This window comes from Myodes glareolus, chromosome 11, assembly GCF_982192425.1.
Source record: "Myodes glareolus chromosome 11, mMyoGla1.1, whole genome shotgun sequence".
In the NCBI taxonomy this organism is placed as follows: domain Eukaryota; kingdom Metazoa; phylum Chordata; class Mammalia; order Rodentia; family Cricetidae; genus Myodes; species Myodes glareolus.
The window spans coordinates 45,087,863-45,114,420 of NC_142036.1; the positions used below are offsets into that span (position 1 = coordinate 45,087,863).

Below are 26,558 nucleotides of genomic sequence, written 5' to 3' on the forward strand. Positions count from 1 at the left end.
GACACTCCCTAATCCAGGGATGTCAGGACAGAACCAGAGACCACCACCTTTATCCCAGGTGATGCTCCACACCCAAATGAAAGAGCAACAAGAACCAGCCTTGGTTCCTTTCACCCTCCAATACAGGTAGACAAAGAAAGAAAGCCAGTGGGCAGATTCTTCTGTCAGACAGGAACAGGAGCAGCGGAGGTAGAAGGGTGTCCATACATGGTAGCTTCAGGAACACGTGAGCATGTCCAAAAAGCCAAACCAAGTCTCTCCATAGCCAGGTCCAGAGACAGTAACTGGGGCCCAACGCCAGATGCAGCCAGCTAACAGAAGCTTCACTCCTGCAGGGCCCTTCACTGGAAAACCCTGCCCACTAAATCACCCTGGCTTCTCTTCCTGATTTTCTTTTTCTTTCTTTCTTTGGTTGGGGGCTTTATTTTGGAGGTAGGCAGTGTTATTGTTTGATTTTAAAATTTTGTTTGTTTGAATCACTTAGAAAGTAAAGTGTTGAGCTTGTTTCCTTATCACAAATAACATTTAAAAAAAATAAAATCTGTACAAACCATATGGCCCCCAACGGTAACGCCTCCACCTTCCTTAGATCTTGTCAGGCAAACACCAACACAACTTCAAGGGGATTACACCAGAGCCTCGGGAGAGCTCTCCCCGCTCCAGTTTGGTAGCCTCATTTTCCTACCTCGTATTTCATGCCATGAAAGAGCTGACCAAGAAACAAAGGCAGAGGAAAACAGCTTTTACAGGCACCACGTTCTGTAACGACCTCTGACAGGGGCTTTAAATCAAGACTCTCTAAAGCCAGCCTCTCCAGCCATAAATCAGACCATAGCAAGATGCAAAGGGGCAGAGGAGGAACTCCTCCCCCTTCCACTGGCGCGGGCATGATGAACCTAACTTCACACCAGCGGGCCTGAAGCCTGGAGGAAGTCGGGACAAGAGGGAGGCAGGAAGAAGAGCAGACCCGTGGCTTGGCCCCCTGGATGGAGTTCTGGACATTCTTAAAGGTTTACTGTCAGCTTCCATGAACACCTATGGATAATTAAATCATAAAAAAGGGAAGCTCTCAAATCTAGAAAAATACAAATTAGCATGGAATTAAAGAGAAGACTAAATATAGGATTTAGCGCTTTAACGTCCACTCTGAAAGTCTGGGTGCCCTGTGAGAAAAACACAGGAATGACAGAATATCTAGGCTGGGGCAATGGTCCAGTAGGTAAAGTGCCTACCAACAAGTATGAAGACTTCCGTTCAAATCCCCATTATCCATATAAAAAGCCTGGCGTGGGCACCACAATTCTATAGCTCCACCAATTGGTGGGACAGGGACAGATCCAGGAGGATCCCTGGAGCTCATTGGTCAGTCATCCCAGACGAGCCCCATGTTCAGTGAGAGACCTTGTCTTAAAGAAAATAATAATAATAATAATAAGGCAGAGAGTAATCCAGGAGGACAGCTGACTTTGACCACTTGCCTTCACACTGAGGTATATACATGTGTACCTCACCCCCTTGCCCATATGAAAATGTACACACACACATAGCACTGACCATTTGTGAAAAATAGGCAATATGTCTTTCAGAAAGGAAAAAAAAAAACTTAAAATGGCTTTTTAGAACTAATGACGTGAGCAAATATTCCTTGGATGAAATGCACCAGCCAACAGAAGAAGGACTTTGACCTCTTGACCCAAACATGTTGGGCACTATTATGACCCCAGCTTGGTAAACAAGAAGGAAACAAACTCTGGAGAACATGCATTTTTCTCAAGTTCACTCCAAGACGAAAGACCTGGATTCTCCTTGAGGATGGCAGACAATCTAGTCCACCTTGCTAGCCTTAGCCACCTGCTCTTCAGTGAGAACACACTTGTTTTGACCTGGGTTCCTCCAGGTCAGGCACCTGGCAGACTCTCCAAGAGCAAATGTGTTCACACACACATCCCTCCCTCTGAGCGACCATACCCTCTCAACCTAAGCGCGAAGCTTGGCCCTCAGGATTTCTGTCTCTTTGTCTCAGAACTAGAAAACCGGAAACAAAATGCATAGCTCACTCACCATTATAGATCTATACAGCGAATGAAAGAGAAAACATTTGAGTACTTAGTAAGTGTGAGATTGGCGACTGGAGTTCTATTAGTATTAATTCAATTTGCACTGCTTCTGATCTTTGAAGATAGGTACTAACATCAGAGACACAGTCTGGCTAAATGATTAAGGTTATGAATTAGGGGCCTGAGGCTGTGGCTCAGTGGGTACAGTGTTTGCCTGGCAAGGCAGAAGCCCTGGGTTTGATCCCTAGCTCTCCAGAAATGGCGTGATGGTGCACTCTTGCAATCCCAGCACTCAAAAGATGAAGGCTGAAGGACCAGAAGACAAGCCTAAGATACACAAAGCTCTATCTAAATAATAATAATAATCAGAGCTAGGAGGAGGCAGAGGTGGAATTCCAGTCCAGCCCAGCTGTGTTCTTTACCTCTCTACAGTGACATCTTCCATTGCTACAGGCTAACCCAAGCTTTATTCTATTCTATACTTTTCTTTGACTTCACACTACAGGATCACTGTCTCCGACGGTTGTGTCTCTGTGCTCGTGCACTGGCCAGTCCACGTGGGCTCTAGCTGACTGGTTTTAACACATAGGAGAACAGTGTGGTGATGATGGAGAAGTAATCCAGGCCTTCAGAGGTCTTGTGGCTTCTGCTTTCACTGTCAATGAGCCCTAAGGGCACCACATAAAAAGGGCTATTCTAGCCTGCTGGAGGAGCAGAGGCCACATAAGAGGAAAAGGGAAATAGCACAGCCTACTAACACACACGGCTGAGGTCAGTTTGGATGCTCCTGCCCCATTGGTCCTCCCCTTGGATGAGCTGAGGAGCCAATTCATGTAAAACTCGTGAGACAGTCGCTCTGTCAACTGCAGACACACTGGCAAGAACAAGTCATTTTTCTGTTGCACTAGTAGGTTTGGGATAGCTTGTTATTTAACAATGGGTAACAAATGTCTAGCTAGACCTGCTTAATTCTTTGTCACCTTATGCCAGGGGGCTTCTCGTAGCCCCTGCAAGCCTGAAAATGATACAAATACTAATTAGTAAGTCCTAAGTAGACTCGCTACATATCTGAGGACTCCATCCTTAGAGCTACCCTCTTCCCTTCTCAGTCACCTCCCAAATGAGGGTTACTACCCACCTCTATGAGTTTTCTCAGAGGTTGGCTTGCAGAATGCAAGCTGGGATTGACTTCAAGGGTTCCTTCAGCAACACTAACTCACAGATCAAGGATCTCTGCTGACTCAGCTGCATGCTGCTCTGAAACACCTCATCTCTGCTTAGGAAAACTTGGGAAACAGAGATAAGGTATGAAGGTATGACCCAGTAACTATGAGAATGGGCCAGGGATGCCCATATATGCCTGGAAGACATAACGCACACCAGAGAAGAGGGAACAAGGGGATGGGACCACACGCACTTGGACACTTCCACACAGCCCTTCCCAAACCTGCCCCCAAGACAGTGCCGAGAGAGCTCAGTTACCCTCCACCTGGCAATAAGACCTCAAGAAAAAACACAACAGAAAAGCATCTCATGTTGGGAAGGCACTATGTCTGGCCTTGCAGAAGACACACAGTGTGTCTATCCCCAGTCATACATGGTATGGGAGAGAATGGGACCAATAGAGAACAGCAGTGAGCAAAGCTGGAGACAGGGCTGGAAAGGCCAGCATAAGCTAGATGAATATCAAGCCTGTCTATGGGCCCAGAGCCCAGGCCTTTATGTGTCAGCCAAGTATACTGGGATCAGTATAGAGGACATCTCTGTCTGCTAGGACTGGCTCAGGTTGCCCATGGTAATTAGGAGCAGAGGAGAGCATGAATGAGACCAAGTCTCAGCTAATCCCCAGTGTTCACTGGAGCCCAGAGTTTATCCTCCCTTCCAGGACTCTCCTTCTTTGTCTTTTCTTTATTTTTACATATTTTTTAAAAAGCAAAAATGGCCAACAAACAAACATTACAGGATTTGGGCTGGTCTTGCTTTCAGGCTATTGACTTCCAGAGAAGGGAGATCTGAGAGAAGGAACGGATGAGGAAGCTGAGACTCGTGGATGCGCCTTTGAGTTAAGTCATCAGTGTCTTGTGGGCGGACCTTACTGTGTGCTTTATGATGAGAGACAAAACGGATTTCATGGCGGGGAAAGTAGATGGAGAGGAGGCAGAGGGACTGTAACACTCAAGGTTCTACACACACACACACACACACATACACACACAATGAGAGGGAGATTTTTAAGGACTAGGTTCATGAACTAGGGATACAGCAAATCTAAAATATGTAGGCAAATCGGTCAGGTAGAAATGCAGGTACACAAGATGAGGTAAATTTGGACCAAGATCAATAGCTAATGCCCACAGTTGTAGGACACAAAAGCAGGGCTTTCACACTTTCACATGGCAGTCTCCAGGCTGTTGTCTTCCTCCTCTTCCTCCTCTTCCTCCTCTTCCTTCTCCTCCTCCTCCTCCTCTTCTTCTTCTTCTTCCTCCTCCTCCTCCTCCTCCTCCTTCTCCTGCTTCTCCTCTTCCTCTTCCTTTTTTCTTCTTCTTCAGTAAACCCAAATTTCTTCACTTAAATCTTGGAACTGACCACATGAGGCTGGCCCACATTATGCAGAATAACCTGCTCTAACCAAAACCAACTGTGGATGCTCATCTCACAACAGCTCAATAGTGTTGGGCCAGACAACAGGGTCAGGCTGCCCATGCAAATGGATGTGCTGAAAGGAGCATCATAAGGACTTCAGGAAAGATGTCCTACATAGAGAAGAAGGGAGGAGTCATGAGCTTGATGTGTTGGCTTGCATCTGTAATTCCACAACACAGCAGTGGTAGAGGGAGTGGGGTAGCTAAAGCAGAAAGATGGGAAGTTTTAAGGCAGGCTAGGCTATGTAATAGATCCTATCTCATATCTCAAACAAAATCTGTAGACTGGAAGGGTGCCCTGGCCAAGGATGTGGTCTCTCCTGATAAAGACCTAGTGGTTATTTAAGGAGCGACTTTGGCCATCCTGACAGAATTACTTCTCTTCCTTGAGATAGGCAATGAAAGACAGCAGGATACTAGCAAGGCTCGGGACAGTGTCCTTGAGAGGAGGATCCAATGCAAGATTCTGGGTGACAAAAAAAGAAGTCTGGGGCTCAGGGGGAAGTTAAAAAGAAGTGCTGGGGACATATGTGAATCTAGGCTATTAAATGAATATATATGAACCCTAGTCTGATATCACATTAGTCCCTAAGAAGGCCAGAAAAATTCTGAGAAAACGTGATGAATCAGGAGGAACTAGCCATGAAGAGTCGGGCGATCCTCATTCAAGGTCTTCTTCCATTCATTCCTGAAGCCATCTCTGAGGGCTCCTCCCTGGAAGGAGGCTAAGGCACAGCATGGCTCCTGCTGAGATTCTATGTCCCTTACCCATTGTACTCTGACCCCACCAGTGCTTAAGGACCAGGTCTCCATCATATCCTTCCTGCCCACCACTCTGGTTTGCTCCTCACTCAGAAAACCACAGACTCTCACAGAGAAGGAATCCATGAAGGATATTTAGTCTAAGATTTTTATTTTAGCCAGTGCTCCAGAGATGGGGCCCACCCACAGCAGAATAAATGCCAGCCTGTTCTATATTAGACTGCAGGGACTGGAACAAGAATCTCTGACCCCAACTCATCCTGGGAAACGCTACACTCAACCCTCAGACCATCGAGACTAAATTTCTTATGGGGATAAACATCAGTAAAGGGTGATTCAGCCTAAGAAAATGAGAGGCGCCTGCTTATATTTCATTGCAAAAGGAATCGTTTCACTGGGCCAAGAATATTAAGGAAAACACTGGCCTTGTGTCGACAACAACGACCCTGAAACCTCTTCAAAAACCTCCCGCCCATCTCGCCTCTTATCAAAAACGAATGAAATGCTGACCGATGACCCACAATAACAAACCGTACACTTAAAACAACCTTTCTAAATAGCGAGATGAAATTCCAGGGGCGGAAGGAATGGTGTGGCTCCCACCACAGGTCTCTCCAGGCCTGACAACACGTGGGTGTCTGGTACTGGGACCACCTGAGGATTTGGTGGAGAGTGGGACAGCAGAATGACAGAAAGGTGGGCCCGGGGTTTTAAGGGGCTGACTTCACTGTTGTGGGGTTGAGGGTGTGGGGCTGAGGGGAGGGCTGGAGTCATCATCTTTAGGAATGATTTATGGAACATCACTGAGACACTCTTTCTGTTTATTCAGCCATGTGGGGTTTTGGCACCTATAGTTTCAAGCCAATTATGTGAATAGGTTATCTTCTCACTGAGGACTTTGCAATTTCTTCACAGAAGGGGTTAAGTGTCCCCTCAGAGGATAATTTTTCCAAGCACCATTTGCCAAGCTGGCCTGCCATCTCACCATGAGTTTTCCACCACCTCTGTCAGTGAGGGCCACTTGGTCACAGCCAATTCCCAGCTCTCCATATCCTGTGACTTGGAGTCATCCGTGTGGTTTTGAGAACCCCACAGAGAGGGAGATTCCACAGAGCCACTGCTCGCTCCCAGGACTGATCATCAGCTAAGGAATGCAAACACCCAGAAGACAGGCCCAGCTGGGGCAAGGGAAAAGCAAAAGTCACCTACTAACAGAATAAAATCAGCCTCTGGTTGTTCAGACCAGAATGGATAGAGGTGGGGTATCAGAAACCGAATTTGCATAAACTTAAGAAAGTCACCTCTTCTGTCGCAATAGATTTCCTCATCCCTATCTTTAAAGAAAAAAAAAATCCTCTTTCTGCATTATCTGCCACAAAACGGAATGAAAATAAAAGATAGCATCATCCCTCATCCTCATTCCTACCTTGGGAGGGACTTTGGAGAATGCTCGGGAGGACCCCTGATGGGTCAACTGGTTAAGAAAGGACCACCTTCAGCTCTACCCCAGAGGGATAAGTTGGGACGCTGTATGATCTCAACTGGGTGGCTGTTTCCCAAAGCCAGAAGAAACTTGGGATGTTCAGATGTTAATGGAGACCTGGGCTTCCAGGGCCCTGTGGCTGAAGCAACAGTAAGTGTCCACCGCTCCAACTCCAGTGCACATCACCCTAGGGACTGACATAGTGGATGCCTTCATAGATGTCGCCAGCAGTCAGATAGAGGCAGTATAGCACAGCAGTCAAGAGGACAGACCTTTTGGCTTCCCCCATGTGGCTCTTGACCTTGGACAGTCTCAAAGTACCAGGTTCCTCACCTGTAAAAGTAGAGGAGCCCCTACCTGTGCCCCACAAGGCACTTATGAAGATAAGATGTACTAATAGGTGGGACAAGCTGTAGCTCGGTGGTGTGGGGCTTACTCAGCATGATCGAGGCCTAGATTCAGATACCTAACACCACAAAATATATGGACGACATTTAACCTGGTGCCACAGTAAGGTGAAAGTGGTGGCTGCTATTATAACTAACTGGTCTAAGGTGGCAGTGTCCTCCGTCACATCTGGAGTACACCTCATCTTCTTATACCTGTGTTCAGCTTGGCTCCTCAACTGACCTGTAATGGCTGGCCAAGGATCAGGTTATGGGAGCAGTCTGCCCTGGTCCGTGCAATAAGGGGATACACAACCTACAGAGGAAATTTATGTTTCTATCTAACTATATTTAGATATCTTAAAGAATCTGTCTGCTTTTTATAATTACATCCAGAACTCCAAAGTAACCTCCCTGATAAAGCATTCATCTCTTACTAGAGAGGAGCACATCACTGGCCCTGCCTTTGGTACACCCTTTCCTTAAATGTTCATTGTGTTGCTCTCCCACCCTCTCAGGCCTTAGTGCATCACCACAGCTGATGGACCGAGAGCCCTGCACAAGCCCTCAGCTAGCTGGACTCCTGTTTCCTCGTTGCAAAGTCAGTGGTGGTACTGGAAGCTTCTCAGGCGCTTCTTCCTCTAATAGCCCACACAGTTCAGTCAGAACAGGCACACCTTCCTATACTGTGGAGGCTAATCCAGACCTAGCTGCCTAAGTCACCGGAAGTTGAACGCCCGGAAGGGTTGAGTCAAGGGTAAGCCTGCTTGGAGTCTTCAGCCTGTCCTTTGTACCTCATACTTCTTGAGAAACTCTTATGTGGCCCACAAACCACAGTAAGCTTGCTGTGCCTTCAAAGTTCCACCTTCAGGCAGAACTAACATCCCACATCCCCGGGGCTGGCTGGGAGCAGCTCTACCCCCAGGGATAAACAGGCTCTTAGGCGGAATAGTCATGAGTAAGGAGATACGAGAAAACAGTACAACCAGCCTGTGTAAATAGATTCTCTAAAGAACCTAAAATGGCCATGCATGGCTCACCATGGTCTAAAGTGGTAAACACCCACTTACCACACAGACAGATACTGAGCTCCTGGGGAGGGGGGATGGGTAGAGTCTATTTCTTCTGGGACTGACTGCCCCAATTTAGCACATAAACATCTTCCTTCTCAACTTCCCTCTAAAGCGTCATCAGCTCACACCCTGTCTCTATGGACTCATCCACAAAGCCAGCAGAGATGCCCTTTCTTCCAAAGGTACTGAGAAATCCTTCCCAACTGTTCTGCAGTGACAAGTACCAAGAAGTAGTAGCCTGCCCCTTCCCAGATTTTCTTGGTAGCTTCATGGACCCTGACCTGCAGGCTCTGTGCTAGAAGGACTAAATTATAGAAAATTCAAGTTGAGGCAAGAGAAGAAGAAAGGAGTACAGACAATGGGGGAGGATGAAAGAGAGATTTTTTAAAATTTATAAAAATTAAATGTACCTTTATTCTTCCTCCTCCTAAAATACTAATATTGCTTGTGTGTGCTGATAAACTGCACAGCCTGCTTTCCTGCACAGTCATTTCACAAACACATAATGAAGAGTCTCGGACTAAAGTCAACACCATCACTGACTTCCAGAAACTGGGAGGAAACCAATTACAATACCTAAGCAAGCTCTTTGCAGCTTATTAACAACTGAGGACAAAAGGAAAATATTGGGACATGGTTTTGCTATCGAACATCAAATTGCATATAAATTCACTTCTAGAAACAAAACTTTTGCTAGTGGGGGGGGGGGTCCCAAAGACTGAATCCTGTGGCTACACGCTTCCCATTCCAACACTACAAGAAACGAACAGTGGAGTGGCAGAGTAACGTAACCAAGAAAGCTAATATGAAAGCAAGGTCAAACTGGACCATAGACCTGGCTCCCAGGCCCCCAGTGATGATCACCTTTCCTCTCTACAAAGGAAAACAGTAGAGAAAGGTCAAAGCCTTTGTTGCCAAGGGAAAGCCCTGGGAAAGACCATCTGGCCCCATCCTCATCTCAACCCTATTGGCCATGATTGATCAAAGCATCTTCATGAGCTCAAAGGGCAGACAGCTTAGAAGGCCAGTAACAGGATGTGTTTTTACATAGATATTTTAAATGCACACAAGCCCAGGCCCATCCCCGTTGCAATGCTGGCAGATTACTCATTCTTCCTCCCGATCACGTCATGTGTGAGAGTCCAGGGGGCTGTGGGGTATTTGCTTACAACAGCTACCACTGGTTTCCTTGCAAGCTGTTTATTTTTCCAGCCTCGGTCATTACATCAGCCCACGGTTTCCAGTTGGGCAAAGAGTATAGACTTGTGGGGGCGGGGATCCAGTCAGGAGGTGCCATTGCCTCCGTGACCCCAAACTCCAGTCATAGCAGCTCTCTCAGCAGAAATGTCCTGGGTGGAAAAGCAATCTCAATTGTAGCCTGTGGCCCAGAAGGCAGCCTACAAGAAAAACATTGCCCAAATGAGTAAGGGCAAGAATACTGTCAACTGGCCTACCTGTGACATGTGAACACACCTTGAGCAAACACAGAAAGATATTCTCATGCAAGAAGAAAGGAGAATCTTGTTTTATTGAAAAATGTCAAAGAACCGTGTTTCCATTTTGGGTCCTCAATGGCAGCTCTGTCTCCAGGGAACAGAGTGACCATAAACTGCTTCATCCACAGATACACAAATATCCATCATGGAGGCAAGAGAGGAAAGGCTTTAGAATTTAACTTATGGAGCCAGGTTCTGGCTGCCCTGATCACTTTAGGAATGAGTTTTGCAAGAAAGACAAGAAGCAAGGGAATGAAAAGATGTGGCTGCAGAGACAAAGCCAGAGGCTATGATCACTAGCCTAGGCTTCCGGGACGAAAGGAAACACTGCAGCCCTGGAGTATTGCCATGGTGAACAGCAAGCATGGTGGCCACATCCATGACCCCAGTTCCTGAGACACAGCACTTTCTCGGGAGAGGAAGCACAGTGTTTTGCCACACAGAAACAAAAAGACAGAAATCATAAAGAGACAAAAAAGACTCATAAACTTATAAATTATCTTCATATAGTCAGCTTAGACCTAGGGGGCGTGAAAAGGGTTTAATGACAGCAAATTCTCGCTATTTGTCTTATTGCTTTACCTTCTTCTATAAAGAGAAATGATTTGAACGTGTTTTAAATGTCGAGTATTTTAAGAAATGTCATGATACCAAACTCTGGATGAAAAAACTCAGCAGGAGTTCACATTTCCTTGAAAAAAGCAGCAGAAGCTCTGGCCAACACTCATCAAGGACACGCTGCTCCCAAGATCTGGGGTGTTAGCTGGCTAGGAACATCATCTTCCCAGATACGGAAAGGATTCCTGGAGTCACGGGTACTTGGGAGGCGAGGCATGAGGGAAGTGGTCAAGGAAGAGAGGATCAGAGAGACAAATCGGGAAATGCCAAACTTGTCAAGGACTCAAAAGGCCATAGCAGCCATACGTACACACGGCAGAGCTTTCCAGAAAGAGCCAGAACCTCTAGGAGGGGAGAAGACTGGATACGTCTTCAGGCGTGTGTGTCATGTTATTGCACAACTTTCAGGCGCCCAGTGGAACCTTTCCAACATCAACAGTCCCAAGGCCAGAAAACAAACCTGGCGTCACAGGGTCTGAGTGTGAAAAAAGGATGTTTGGGGTGTAAAAGAAACTGGAATTGCTTTTTTTTTTTTTTCCTTCTGGGAGAAGGCTGAGAGGATGAGCTCTCACCCAGGCGTACTTCACAGGGTACTTCACAACTTCCCCAAGCATGGTCTGAAGTTCATCTGAATCCAGAATCCTCCATCAAACTCTAATGAAAAAATGGCCTCAGGTGCATAATTCTAAGGCTCCAGTGCTCACTTAAAGCCATGGACCACATGCACGTCCATCAAAGGATGTCTGCCTCATTAACTGAATGCGCCAACATGGGAGGATGGGTAGTACAGGACAAGAAAACACTCCATCAAAGCAGCTTCCTTCGCTTTGTTTTGCTTTTAAATCACTTATGATAAACCCATGTGCCCAGAATTATAAGTCTAAAACTGAAACCTCACAAAATCCTGAAGGGCAATGACTTAGTTTTATATGTAAGGAAAGCAAGGCTCGGAGAAGTGGATTGGCTTTCCAAGGCAAGGAAAGTCAGTCTGGGGAACCAGATCTACACGTCTGTCTGATTCCAAAGCCCATGCTTCGACCAGTATGTGACTGGTGCGTGAAAGATTCGCTACTCCACCGCCTGAAAATCCAGACCTTATGACGCCTCCTTGACAACCAGTCGCAATAGCGTACCCGGAGCAGGACGGGCCAGTCGCAATAGCATACCCGGAGCAGGACGGTCAAGCTTGAGAATGGTCCGTGTGAGATGATGCACCTGTGAGTGACCCCAGGAGTCCCTAGGATGGTACAGGCTTACCTGGAGCATCAGAAAACTCCTCAGGAGTCACAGCCCCTACATCTGCTTGCTCTATGAAGGGACCAAAAACCTTGAATAAGACAAGTCTAGGCATGTACCTCCCACTCAAATGCCCTATTCAACCGTGGATCCCAGGGGTCAGAAAATATTCTCTGTGGAAGATCATAAAGTAAATATCTTAAGCTCTGCAGGCCATCCAGGCTCTGGGATAGCTATTCAAGCCTGGTCTCGTGGGTGAAAAGGGTCTAGAACAGCAGTGTAGCTGTGCCCAATAAAACTTTATTTGCAAAAACAGTCAGGTGGCCATTTGTTATCTATCTGCTAAATACTCTTGCAGAGCCATGTCTTTTATATCTGAATCCATCAATAAGATCGACAGGTATCAGTCAGTATGGCCAGGTGATAATGACAGAGAATATTATAATCTGTTAAGCGATTACTGAAACCAAAGCCATCATTTTCCTTGATGTGTCTCCTCTAAAGAGCAATTAACTCTCCTGCAACTCTCCTGTTCTATATACTAACCCTATAGAGTCACCAACTATGGGAAATAGAGGTGGCTGGGCCACTACAACAAGAGGAAGATAGTTGTACTTGCCTAGAAACAATTTCAACATGACCCTATGATTGTACAACAGAAAACTACATAAACCAGTAGGGGTCACAATCAGAACTGGACGCTGTCACTTTAATACACTTCAGAAGGACATGTGTCCCTTGTTTCCTTCATCTAACTGCAATAAGCACTGTCATTGGCTAAGTATGGCAATTACATCTGTAATCTTAGCACTCAGGAAGTTGAGGCAAGAAGACTGTGAGTTCCAGGCTACCCTGGACTATATATCAAAGTGCTATCCCCAAAATCAAGAGATACAGATATATGTCAGAAGGAAAATACCTACATAGCATCCACTGGGTCATAGCATGCATAGAACCACCAAAAGCCTCATGGTATTGTCATCATCAATGTTAACAGTAATAAATGCATGCACAGAACAATTCATCATCTAGCCAGGCAACAGTCAAAAAACATACAGACAATAACGTAGCGTAGTGAGCCTTTTGAGAGGCAGACCATGTCCCACCCTATAGGTAAGAACTGAGGCCCAGGAAATCTATCTGACTAGAGTCACTCTCTGTGTGTTATACCTAGGTTTTGCTACTTCCAAAGCCTGTGCTTTAACTGCTAACTATTCTATCTTGCCCAAGGCCATTCACAGGGCCTCTTTTATGTCACCATCCCATCCTATACCTCAATTTTACATCAAATAGTAAGCCAACCACACAGAGAAACACTGACCAGCCCACCATTCATCTCTTTGTCTCCTTCCCTGAACTCTGGCCTCCATACTGCCACCTATAGTACAGAGCTGGTACAGGAGCAAACTAGAGGAGCCAAGGACAGCACTGCCTGCCCCTTCAAAGGCAGGAAAGGCAGGAATCCTTTGTCCGTAGTCCTTGACACTAATAAAGGAAGGATATGGCTAAGTTAGACTCAGCCAAGCACATAAATTATGCCAAGTGCTAGCTAGTTCTCACTACAATGGTTTAAGCGAAAGAACGATCCTCCCCGACAATACCTCAGCTCTGGTCTGCTAGGACATTTTCTGTTGGTGAATATTTAGTCTTGACCGACGGCCAGTGAACTCGGTTGGGTTTGATCTTTGTTGGTGGCAAATCATGTTTCAAGTAAATCCTACGAATGTGATCACTCTTCAAAAGTCATCACCTTTCTGCTAAGTCGGTGCCAAAACCCTGACCATTCCTGAGACCTCAAATGATCAAAACAGGAAGGGCAAGACTGTAAGCAGCTTGAATGCCTCAAAACAGAGGAATTAAGTCTGTTGAAGCTGGAAGCCCCACTTTTGTATGCCCAGCCTGCTTCTTTCAAATTCTCCTGTGTGGCATTTAGAAAGTCAATCAAACTGCTAAAAACATCTTGACAAAATTTGTCATCCAAACAGATCAACGACTCATAAAAGTTGATCTGGGCTATGATAAAAGACGAAAATAAAAGCTGGAAGAGACAAACTCATCAGATTTTACAGCTGCAGAAGATGAAGAAGATACAAGTTGTCCCAAACCACACGATAAAGCTGGGCAGAGTGACACAACCCCAGCTGAGCGCTGGGAGGAAGCTGGGGTAGAAAAATCACTAGTTTGATATCGAATTTAGCTAAATAATGAGACTTTGTCTCAGAAAAGGAGTCAGAGGAAGAGGAGGAAGAAGAGAGAGGGGGGAGGAAGGGAAAAGGAAGGCAGATGAGAGAGAGGGAAGGAAGGAAGCAGAAAAGAAAACAAACCCACATAAGGAGTAGTCATGGGGCAGTGATGGGGCACCCAGGGACCAGGAGTTGAATACATACATAATCAAAGGAAGATTATTTACCTGAATTTCTTACATTGGTGTTATTCAATTTGGAGTCTTTGATTACCAAGTGCTTAATCCATAGGGTAGGAGCTGTGATTTCTAGAAGAAAAAAAAACACAAGAGAGAGAAAAAGTATGTGCATACATGGGCAGAGAGCAGAAAGCAACATGGAGTATAACCCAGACTTGTAACAAGCTTTCCAGAGGCCTATGCATCAAAGCTTCAGCTATCTCCCTCTTGGCACATCAACCTCAGCCCAGGGCCAATGCACTCTCTCTTCCTTGTGACGGAAGCGCAGCTCGCCACCAGCTTTTAAGAGACAACCAGGGCATCCTGTGCTGGGACACAGAGTAGTCAGAATCCAGAGGGACCAAGCCACTCCATCAAGGAATAAAAATATTATCCCAGGAGGTGAGGAACATGGGCCAAGCCAAGTCCCTCTCAGCTGCTTCCCTGGGAGAAGATTTAAAGGGGATAAATCAACAAACGGATGCCAAACACACCGCAGAGACCATTTTAGAGGAAACAGCTGAAGCAGGGCAGATTCAGCCCGCTGGGCTTCTGCTTCGTGTGAGGAGAGAGGAGTGAGTCTCACACATACTCCAACCCCTTCTCACAGTCAAGCTGAGCACACCATCAAGCACCTTCATCTAGGGTGCCCCAGGGCACTGCAGACTCTCGGTACCAGGGTCACCAAGCAGACTGAGAATGTGGAAATCCTGATCCTGAACATACCATGCAGCAGCCAGATCTTCAATGACAGCAGCAAAATGTCGAATTTCCATCCTCCACCAAATCCCCTAGGACTCAGGTTTTCTAGTGACGGGGATGTTTGTGGATTTTGATCTCACCTTTCAGTTCTTGCTGAGCTGAGCCTACCCTAGGCTCATCCCTAGCCATGCTGCCATGGCATGGTTTTGTTTCATTTCTCTGTCCTACTCTCTCGTGGCCCAGATACTCTCCACTGAGCACTGCTGACATCTGGCTATAGGTTGTACGCTGAAAGCTGAACTTCATCGTCACACTTTCTGGAAACCTGATTCTGCCAAACTTCCTATTCCTGTCGCGGGAATCTGGAGCACTGGGTAAACTCCCTGCAGAACAGAAGCCCAAGTGCCCCCCCGGCCTTGAACATGGGCCAGGCTTCTGCACCCCAGCACTTCCAATTCACTGGCCTTGACCCCAGGGACTCCTGGCCTTTATTTGGCCATCATCCACTATCGCCCTTAACCTGGAATGTTTCTCCCAAATGTCTTAGTTCAACTTCCCAAATCCCTGTGCCCTCACCAAGCCAGCTCCACTTGCCAATCTCTTACTCCTACTTCCCTGATGGTGGCCCATACCCATCACCTTTCCCTCCTTCCTTGTTCTTGGCCAGTCCTTGCTTTCTGGAATACCCTGATTCCTCCTTTCTGCTTGAAAGCTCAAGTCCCGTGTCTTCCCAACTCTCCCCAGAATGACGCCAACTCTTCCTTAAATATCTATCATGGTACTTAGTTCTAGGACCAGGACCTAGAACTTAGTTCATGAAACTCTCTAGTGGTTGTAGTGGGAGGAAGACATTTCTATACCTCCTTGTTACCCCTCCTCCAGCCCAGGCACAGAGTGGGCAGTTCTAAGTGCTGAGTCACGTGCTCCCGACGACCGACTGCCCTCGTCGGCCTTTCTCACCATGACTCCCTGGTCTTGGCAGCTTTGAGGGTCTGTCTAAACCATGTTTTTGTTGGATATTGGGCTACAGGCAGGAAGCCTGGCAAGAACAGAGGGCCATTCCAGAAGTAGAGACTATGCACTAATCACTTGGAGGCTTCGCATTTTTTAAAAGGTTGGGACAAACCAGCTTGCACTGGGGGAAAAAAATTACAATCACAAAAGAAAAAATAATAATGGGAACTTAAACAAACATGTAAAGGTAATATCTTACCCAATTCTGAAATGAAAAAAAGAAAAAAATAATAGTGAGACTTAAACAAACATATAAAATGGAAAGGAAAATGATGGCTTACCATCGCCGTCGAATACAGGCTGGGTCTCCATCGTGGGTGTGGGCTTAGAGCCATCATCTGAATTGAGAGTTAAAAAGAAACGAAAAGAGACTACCATTATTGAGGTAAATGCTATCTACTCTCCAGAACTGTTGACTGGTTGGGGTTTGTACAAGGTCAAAGAAAAAGGAAGAGGAAGGAGGAAGAGGCCAGGAAAGAAGCAGAGCCAGAGAGAAAGCGATAAAGCAAATCCAGGTGTGTGCTCATCCCGGGGACTCACAAGGAGTCGGGACTCACAGCAATGGAGGTCCGTGTCTCATAACACTGAGGATTCTGTAGGACTCTTTCCACACCCCACAACCGGATAGGGTGGGAAGACTCTCCTGCAGTCAGAGGCCTGAGCTTTGTCTAGGCAGGCTAACACTGGCGGGCCTATGGCCTGAGAGCCTGGTGTCTCCACTTTAATTTCCATCTTCCAGCACAAGGCAAGCTGTTTCGAACCTTTCCCTAAGGGCCCTGGTTAAAAAGCTTAGACCAGGGCGCTACTCTCTTCCAGGCTCCTAGCTGCCTCTCCATCCTTGCCTTAAATAAAGGTGCTGGAAAGCATTGCTCTCTCCCGCACACTAGAGGGGCAAGGGCCGCCCAGTGAACATTTACACTGCGAAGCAGCGCACGCTGAAATTCCCAGCAGCAGGTCAGCGAACGGGAAGGGAAACAACACAGGAAATTGCTGAGATCACCCAGGCCTCCCTTTGAGGTTTCTATCACCGATGATGGGAGTGGGATGCTCCCAGTAGCGAAGTCCCAGTGCTTATCACTCAGTACCCTGGGCAGCTCTTTCTGCAGAGCAAGGGAACTTCCCTGTGTCAGGACTTTGTTTATTTACCTACCAGGACTATGTTTTCATCAAAGCCCCCAAACCCTCAGTTTAGAGACGTGTTTTGCAACCGTTTTCATTATTGCCCATTGAAGAAGTATTTTTAGACCATTTTCTCCAATCACCTCCTAAGAAAATGTTAGAGGATAGAAGATAATAAATACACAGTCTTGTACTGTATGCACCCATTTGTACTATATGTGTAAAAAAGAGTACATTTTTCTCAGTCCCTAAGAAGCCACTGTTCCACCCACCCACCCACTCCCCGTAAAGGAGGAGGGAGTTATCTTGTCTAGCTCGACTAGTTTAGAGATTTTCTTTGTTTTCTCCCTCAGGGGAAGAGAAAGGTTGAGCACTATTGTTTCAGTCAGTTTGATGATTACACCACATTGTTCTCCTACCAAGACCCCCCAGAGATCATTTAGAATGGAACACTATGTGCTACGTTCTCTGGGCATTAACTATTTATAAAGAAGCCTGGCTCTCAGATAATCCATGAGACACCAATTAGACAACCAGTAATAACAGTGTCCCACCCCCTCGTGTCTTCCCCGATCCCCCCCCCATCTCTGTATTTTATCAGAGGAGGGAGAGAGAGAATAATTCAGATCTCTCGCTGGTGTCAACCCTTGGAGACCCATGCCCTCCCCAGAGGCTGAGGCCAGCAATCTGACAGTCCTGTGAGTGACACCCGACCCTGGTATCACTGTCCTGTGCTGACACCAAGACCCAACTCTCACTGGGGCCAAAGCAAACCCGAACTATCTGACAACCATTCCAAGAAATGAGACAGAGAAGAAAGAGGCTTAAGGACTTAAACACACCGAATATCTTATTTGCCTCAAACTGGATTCCCTAACGGGCATCTTTTGACTTCAAACCGTGTGAACTTGATCTGGAAATCGTTGAGGGAGAATTAGCAGCAAACAGAGCTACACAATGTCATTTAAAAAAAAATAGCACTGCTCCCCCCCGACTCTATTAACACCTCCTTCCATTGAATTCAACAAGCCACTGAGTGGCGTCCCCTGACAGTGACATCTGGTCTGGTCACTTCTGCCAGATGCAGCCTTCTGTGTGACTGCACAGCATACTCAGCCCCCTCCACGCAGGGTGGCTTCACTTTAGGAGCCTCCAGAGCTAACAAAGGAAGAGCAGGAGGTCAGAAGTTAACAGTGAGTGTCCAGATTCAACAGGGTATGCAATATTTCACATTTGATGTAGACATTAAAGAGTCTACATGAGAGCTAGCTCTCTGTCTGGAGCATGATAGCTAAAAATAGCCTGCCTCCTTCTCCTGGCATCCAGATGAGAGCCTGGGTCTGAGCACCTGGTCTAGACATCGGCACAGAAGGTCTGCGGAGAACAAGGAGGGCTTCCCGGGGAACCTCAGACCTCGGCACGGAAGCCCACCGAGCATGAAGCTGAGGCAGGGGACTGAGTCTTCCTGCTGGGTAGGGTCACTGAGGGTGAAGAGGCACAGCTGCTCTGTGCAGAGAGGCCCCGACGGAAAGCTTTATGGAGTGAGAAAAGTCTAGGTGCCAGCACACCCCAAAGCCAGGAAGCCACGCCAAATCCAACAGAACCTTCCAACCATCATCTCCGGGCACCTGGGCACCTGGTTTCTGACCAAATAAGCACAGGTTTTCGCTTTGTTTTTCTTTTTTAATAAACATAGGTTCAAGGCTTGGGTCCAAGTTCCACAGCCATTCTGCTTACTGGTAATCCTTGGAGAAGCACCAGGCCCCACACTGGGTCCTGGCTTCCAGATCCCTAGGGGGACCTCACACTGGTTCTTGTTGACATCCGTACATGGCCTAACCTAAACCCCTCACTCTGTCTGGGCAGCCGTATCGTCTGTTCCACATGAAAGATGCCCACCTACTAAGCGTCAGGACACTGGCGCTCTGTGGGTGTGAACAACCCTAAACTACTCTTGAAGGAGTTCCTCGGCTCCATGCGTACTGACCATCTTATTTGAATTGCTTACTTTTAAGATTGGATTTGTGAAGTTAAGAACCTATCAAAGTTTTTAAATTAGATATACTTTGCAGCTTAATAACATGACAACTTTATTTTAAACCTTGGCAGAATACTTTAATAAGCATTTCACACACACACATGCACGCACGCACACATACATACATGTACACACACACATACATGTACACACACATATACACAGAGATGATAATTAACACACTAATCATGTGCAATGTCATTTATCATTAGGAGGTACAAATAAACACAATGAAGGTACTTGCTTGTAATCCCAGCATTTGTAAGCAAACGTAGAAGAATTAACACACATTCAAGACCAGCCTGTGCTACACAGTAAGTTTCAGATAAGTTAGGGCTACACAACAAGTTCCTCTCTCAAATAAACAAACCCAAAGACCCCAAAAGATACCACTAAGTACATACAGGAAAGGCTAAACTAGAAGACAGATAATAACAAGTGTTGGCAAGGAAGTGGAGAAAACGGAACCCTTTGTTCACCATTGGTGGAAATATACAACTGGGCAGCCACTTTGAAGAATGATTTGGCAATTTCTTAAAAAACTGAACACCAATTCAATTTTCAAATTCCACTCCTGGGAATCTATGAAAGAGAAATGCTCTAGGAAAGGCATGTACACAAGTGTAGTAGCATTACTCAAATATAGCAAATATAGAAGCTTTTAATTTGGATTTTTATATGTATGTATGTATTTGTTGGAAGAGGAAGGCACATGTATGCCATGATGCCAAGTAGAAGTCACAGGACAATTTGTGGGAGTCTCTCCCTCCTTCTACCATGTGAGTTCCAAGGATTGAACTTGGGTTGTAGATTTGGCAGCAAGCCCCGTTACACACTGAGCCATCTTACTGACCCAAAAAGTCTCAAAGTTTTAAGCAATCCAAATGTTTATCAACCAATAAGCATATAAATTATGACATGCCCATTTAAAGGAACACTATTCAGCAATAGAAAGGAATAAATACTAAAACATGAAAATATACACCCGATGACCTTCAAAAACATAATAGATGGAGACAAGCTGTAACTCCTGCCTATGGTAGGACTCATTTAGACAGCACAGATGTACAAACGTCCGTGCATCGAGAAGGCAAGCAGCCCCATGGATGCTGAGTCTGAGGTTGGGAAGGGCTATAAACTATAAAAACTTCCCATGCAGGGAAGCGATGGAAATTGTCTCTGGTAATAGAATAGTGACTCTAGGAATTTGCTAAATTCACTGGATTTTTACATTTAGAATGAGTGGAGTGTTTGTTTTTCTAGTAAGTTACATTTCAATAAAAGTTCTTTGAGCCAAAATGAGTGAGTGTCAGAGTCACTAGCAGAAAAAGCACCCAGTGGCAGCATTAGATCAGTGGTTAAATTGGAGAGGGAGAGAACTCATCCATATATTTTAAAGATATATGTCTAAATCTCAGTTTACTTATGTATGTGATAATTTCATGCCTGGAGCTTATTCTGGTTGTTTTTTTATTTGTTTGTTTGTTTGTTTGTTTTTGAGCTCAAATAGATTTTATTTCTCCTTGATTTCAAAATGATCTTCCAGACAGAGAAACAGTGTTTCAAACAGAGGAGGGTTTCAAACATATTTTTTCTTATAGGGAAGGAGAAAAATACAAATTAGAAAATAAAAATAAACAGACAAATAAGGCAAACAAGAGAATTCTTCCAGGGTGAGTTAGGACCAGCAACCACAATCCCAGGATCCAATCTTGCAGTGCTCAGTTTCTGGCAGGTGGCTTCCGGCCTCCCACCTGCACCATCAGCCAGGAAGGAGGACGCCATCAGGCAGATGAAAGGAGAAGCGAGTTCCAGCGCAAGCCAGGCCTCAGAGGCAGCAAGCAGCTTTGGAAACTGCCCAACCCCAGAGCCACTGCCTTTGGCCTTCCAAGGTTGCCCAGCCCCCACTCACGCCTTGTCCTTGCAGGTGCAGCCCCTGCATGGGCTCTGGGAGCCTATAAAGACAGTGGGTGTGTGTGACAGCACAATTCCTCCCCTGCGAGAAGGCCTGGCCCACGCACAGACAGCTGGAAGTCACTTCGACCCCCGATGACACTGTTCAAAGCGTCCTCTGTTTGGCTTTTTGATTTCTGATTGACATTCGCTGGCAAGGGGAGATAAATGCTGGGCTGAAGACAATGTTGATCCGCTCTGACTATTCTCAAGGAAAGACTTTTCAGAATAACAAACAAAACAAAATAAAAACCCCAAAACATTGGTGCACTTAAGGGGCTGAATAGAGCCCAAGGGATCCAGGGAAGCAGGGCTGGCCCTTTGAAGGGGCTGGCAAGTCCATTGAGGAGTTAATTGTCTGGGTGTACAATGAGTTTATTCTGACCACATACAAAGAGCTTTCTCTTCCAGGTCCTTCAAAAGCAAGTGTGTCAAAGGGGCCAGAGGAGGAATCTGTATTAATGGCATCTCTTGGGGTTTCCCGAAGTAGAGTGTTGAGCAACGAGAAAAAAATAAAAAAAAAAAAAACCAGCAACTTCCACACACACACCCCTACCCCAGCTTGAGATTTGGAAGGTTCCTCAACAAGCTCAAGTTCCCTCAGATTCTTGAACTCATCTCAACCCATGTCAACTACTGTGACCCTCCTATATTTTCTTTGATTACATCACTGTCTATCTCTTGTTGGAATAAACTAAAGCCTGGTATGACTAGAAGTTCTTGCTTGTGCAGGGACCAAACTTATGTGATTCAAGGTTCAGTATGGAAGTAAAGGTGACTTCTTCGGGCATTCTGATTACAGAAGTCTCTTAGGAAGCTGGCCTAGATCACACCAGGAAGGTGAAGAGCTGGCTAGCCTCAGCATCTCCTGAGAGGCATGGTCCCTGGTTAATGATGCTCTTAAGCTGGATGAACATTGTCCCTGTGCTGACCCATGAAAGCAGAAAGCGTCTGGGCACTTCAAACTCCAGAGTGAAAGGTCTATTTACAGTGGTTCCCATCCACCCAAACACTTCCTCTTCAACTTAAGAACAAGCTTAAAGCTAGCTTTCACAAGTATTTTCCCCATACCCTCAAGTCATGCGTCCCTCTGAATAAGAACAAAATCCCAAGGCTAGCTAAGAATGCACAGGAGAGATAGACAAGAAGAAAGAAAAGGAAGTTGAGGAGAAAGGAGAAGCAGGAAGAGGCAGAGGAGGAGGTACCTGTAACACCAAGTCAGCTGAAGACCAGATTCACACAGATCTCTGAACTAACTTTTTAAAAACTTTTGTCGTCAAAAGATGTGCTTAAGTTTACGTAAACACAACGTCATATTACAGTTTCTATGAGGACTTTAGCACAGGCTAAGGATGCAGCTTGGCTGGTAGAGTGTATGCCTTGCATCACAAAGCCCTGAGTTTGGTCCTCAGCACTGCATAAGCCAAGTCTTCTGTGTACACCTGTATCCTAGCACTTGGGAGGGAGATGCAGGAAGATCAGAAGTTCAAAGCTAGGCTAGGATGCACAGGGGAGATCTACAACCAATCCCGTCCCCTCCCCCGCATGGATGCTAAAGGGTGACTAATTACATAAGCTCAAAATTATAGTACAAAATCAATAAGCTGATATTGGCATCGCCCATCCTTATCCAGACCTCAGCAGTTTCCCATGCACCTGTCTGTGTGTGTGCAGCTCTGAATTATTTTGTCCGCATACAGATTCAGGTCACATCAGAGTCATAGAGAACTACACCTTCACCTCAAGGGCTACCATGGGCTTCCTCTCCTCCACACCTGGCAACTCCTCACTTGTTCTCCATCTTATCATGTCTTGTCATTTCTAGAACGTTGTAACAATGGAATGGCATAGTATCTGATCTGAAATCAGCTTTGTGCGTGCGTATGTGTGCATGCACGAGCACACTTTGCACAGTACCCTTGAGACCTTCCTGAGTAGCTGCTACATATTCTGTCAGTATCATCTGTACTGCATATGTGACCCAGCTCATTTCCCCTGCCGAAGGACATTTGGGTTGTCTCTATTTTGGCATTATAGATAAAGCTGATATGTATTACATATGGGTGATTTTGTGGATCCTTAAAATAAAGATCTTAAGGATCTTTATTTCCTAAAATAATTGATCAGAAACATAATTGATAAATTAGGGTTAAGTATAATGCTTAGATTTTTTTTTTCTTCCAGTCAGGCATGGTGGCTTGCACCTCTAATCCTAATTTTTAGAAGGCTAAAGCCATAGACGCAAGAATGAAAGATTCAGCCTGAGCTACATAGTTAGACTCTATCAAATGAATGAAGGAAAGAAAGGAGGAGGGGAGCAGGGGAGATGGAGAGAGGAAGAGGAGGGGAGGACTTTTCCAAGCATCTTCTATTGTGACTGTTCTCTTCAAATCCTCACCAGCAGTGTAGGAGGGAGGTAGCTTTGGTGTCACCTCGCCAGCACTTAGTATGAGGATCATTCTTAGCCCTTCTAACCGTGTCAGCTCACCACGGTCTGCACTTGCATATCCTGTAACCTTGACCATCTTCCACAAGCTCTTAGCCCTCTGCAGGACTGCTTTGGTGATCGTCTGTGCAGAGAGCCTGCCCACTTGTTCACTAAAAGCTTTTGTAACTGTTGCGTTTATAGAGCTGTTTGTATGTTCTCGATACAAGTCCTGTTTCCGGCATAAGCTTTGCAAATATTTCCGCACATCTTGAATGATAAAATTTCTCACGAGGACTCTTTGAAAAGTTGTTGCAGCTTTTCCGTTCCACAGTTCAAACTATGATCCACTATGAATTAATTTTTTATAAGGCAGAACATTTAGGTAGAGGTTTTAAGAACTTTCCAATTTTTCTGTTTGTTTGTTGGGTTTTTCTATTTTTAATTAGGCATCTACGCATGTGTCTGTGTTGGACAAGTGTCTACAGAGACCAGAGGATAGTGTCTGATCTGCTGGAGCTGGGGTTACTGGTGTTAGGAGGTACCTAAAGATGCGGGTGCTGGGAACTGAACTCAGGTCCTCTGGAAGAGCAGCCAGCATCTCTCACCCTCTGCCTTTCTATGGTGTGTTTGGTCTGTGGATGCCAGTTGCTATAGTACCGTTGGCTGAGTGACCTGTCTTCCTGCACTGAGTTGTCTTTGTCTGTCATCAGACATCTAGTCTGCTGTAGGTGTTTCTCGGTTCTCTCTTCTCCATTCACTTAGGTCTATCTGCTCTTCCACCAACACCACACGGTCTTAACTGTCACAGTTTTATGTCTTAAAGCAGATAAAAATTATTCCGTCCACCTTTTCTTTAAAAAACAAAAAGTGTTTTATCTACTCTGATCTATTTCCTTTGCACGGAAATGTGATGATAAGTAGTCCTGCACCTCATCCCTCCCTTCCCGCAGGTGCAGAATCAGCCCAGTGAGACCTGGGAATGACAGTCCATCTGCTGTCACTGCAGGAGCTGCGTGGCCCTCAGATCCGGGACTAATGAACAAGAAATGATCTGGAGACACATCCAAGCACATAGCCTCATTCCTGTCTGTCTCTGAGGTGGTGTTCTCAACTTTGGACTTCACTCTGGACCAATGAGCAAGCATGCTTACTCCCACTTGTCTGAGTTCTCTCGCCTGGACCTCTGGGGCTCTGGGAAGAATCAGCCAGAGGGTGGGAAGTATCGGCCAAAGGGTACAAGCACTTGTTAATGGTCTCTATTCGTTCCAGGCTGCCCCTCTCAGGGTCTTTCCTCAGAGACTGACAAACACAGTTACCAGTCAGAGCTGTTTGGAAAGGCCACCCACCTTTTCTTCCCTGGAGAAGTGACCCGTTCTAAGAACTTAGAAACTGCTGGCCCCTTGAAGCTCCAAGTCCATTTGAAAACTCTCCATCACAAAAGGCTGAGAACCTAACAGGCCGGGTGAGCCGACAAAGTGAGGCTGGAGTTCTTAACATCTTCACTCACGACTACAGCCTCAGTGGCTGCAACAAACAGGAGCCTAGCAAGTTCCAAGTGAGCATTTACTCAATAAAAGCAGCGTGCATAAAGTACCAACAGCTGCTAATATCACCAAGGACCCAAATACGCTTTTGAGTGTGAAGCCCTCCCAGATCCTTAAGTTCCAATTCCTTTCAGTCCTTCGAGATGAGATACGACAGGGATTCAGACTCGGACAATCACCCCTTCAGTCATCTGGAGTTAAGGGCTGAGCTATGAGGCAGGGGACTGAAACTGGGGCCAAGCAGGGAAAATGGGCAACTGTGGAAAGGAGACAGACATTGTATGTGCACAGGCATTCATGCTCATTTGTGCACACCATTTGAAACTGAGCTCTACAAAGCTGGCATTTAACATACCCAGCTCTGAAAGGTGGCATAGAGCATAGAACGCAGCAGCAACATGCATACAGAGAGCCAAGGGCTGCATCCCCTGCATTGGAGATTGCATTTTTCTGTTCAGCAGGATAGTATTAGAGTGGGTATATACACAATTGTTGCTTGTCTCCACTATTAAATGCAGTACAGATTAAAATCATATGCACATATCCCTCAACCAGGCTTAGGGAACTGGGACACACCTCCTTCCGGTGTGCTCACTGCCCTTGCCCCCGACTGCGAGACCAAGGCTGAAGGCTGCAGTGTCCATTTTACCTGGGACCAACTGTTGCCCTAAATCACCCAGCCGTACATTCTGATCCACCTCTTGAGGGGCACAGGTCCCAGGATGGCACCATTCTGCAGACCAGACTCCACAAGAGCATCCAAAAATAGAGACATAGACAGAGACCTTGGGGAAAGAAATGTGACTCACTCCTTACGGCACACACTGTGGAGTGGCCAATAAGGGATTAAAGAGAATTCCCTGCCAATTAAAGGTGAGTTGGACTTTGGGAGCTCTCTACCCTATTCTGAAACTGGCTTGACAAATACAGAACTCCCTAAAGGAAAATTTAAGCAGAGATTCTTCTTGGTTTTGCTTCTTTCTCACTTTTGTTAAATAGCAAACTGCCAGACCTCTCAGAGAAAAATGAGAAAATTTTGGAAAGTTTTCTCCGATGGCCCTCGTTTTTCACGTGCTGCTTGTCACAGCAGTGTCAGCTCCAAGGACTCCGTGGTTCTGAGCTGCGGGGAGGGGAAGGCAGCACTCCTGAGAGCCACTAAAAACCACTTTGCACATGCTGTCTGGGGTCCTCCCCTCCACCAGCCTTTACCACTCCCCAGTGTCCCTTCTGAGAGGTTGAGAATTGTCATCCTGGTACCTCACAGGCAGTGCAGCCAGGCAGCCCCCTGTAAGCACACCTGCAGTTCTTCACATCTCAACCCCAAAAAGGGACAGGTCGGGAAAACCCACAGGCTTCACCACAGGCGACTCCTGAGCAATGGCGGCCAGGAAACACAGCCTGCTTCCCAGTCACCTGCACTTGGACTGCACCAGTGAAAACCTCCAAACAGAGGACTGCCTGGGGTCCTCGTCCTCTTCAGATACACCTCCATGGCGTCAATACAACACACGCAAGTGCATGTGTGCACCAACCCCCAGACACGCACACACACACACACACACACACACACACACACACCACCCCCATCTGTCTTCAAGGACCAGGA

At 46.1% G+C, this 26,558-nt stretch overlaps 1 protein-coding gene across 3 annotated transcripts in view; it reads right to left on the reverse strand.

Moving 5' to 3' along the window:
- The window catches only part of Smoc1 (SPARC related modular calcium binding 1), a 156,288-nt gene that overhangs the window by 19,921 nt on the left and 109,809 nt on the right, over positions 1-26,558 (reverse strand). For 2 of the 3 annotated variants that reach the window (XM_048415570.3, XM_048415568.3), the window contains exons 6-7: positions 16,152-16,241; positions 14,164-14,244 (exon numbers count right to left, since the gene is read on the reverse strand). In XM_048415570.3, the coding sequence (XP_048271527.1) occupies positions 14,164-14,244; positions 16,152-16,241 (171 nt within the window). The remainder of the gene's footprint in view (positions 1-14,163; positions 14,245-16,151; positions 16,242-26,558) is intronic. The other variant, XM_048415569.3, reaches the window with a different exon arrangement.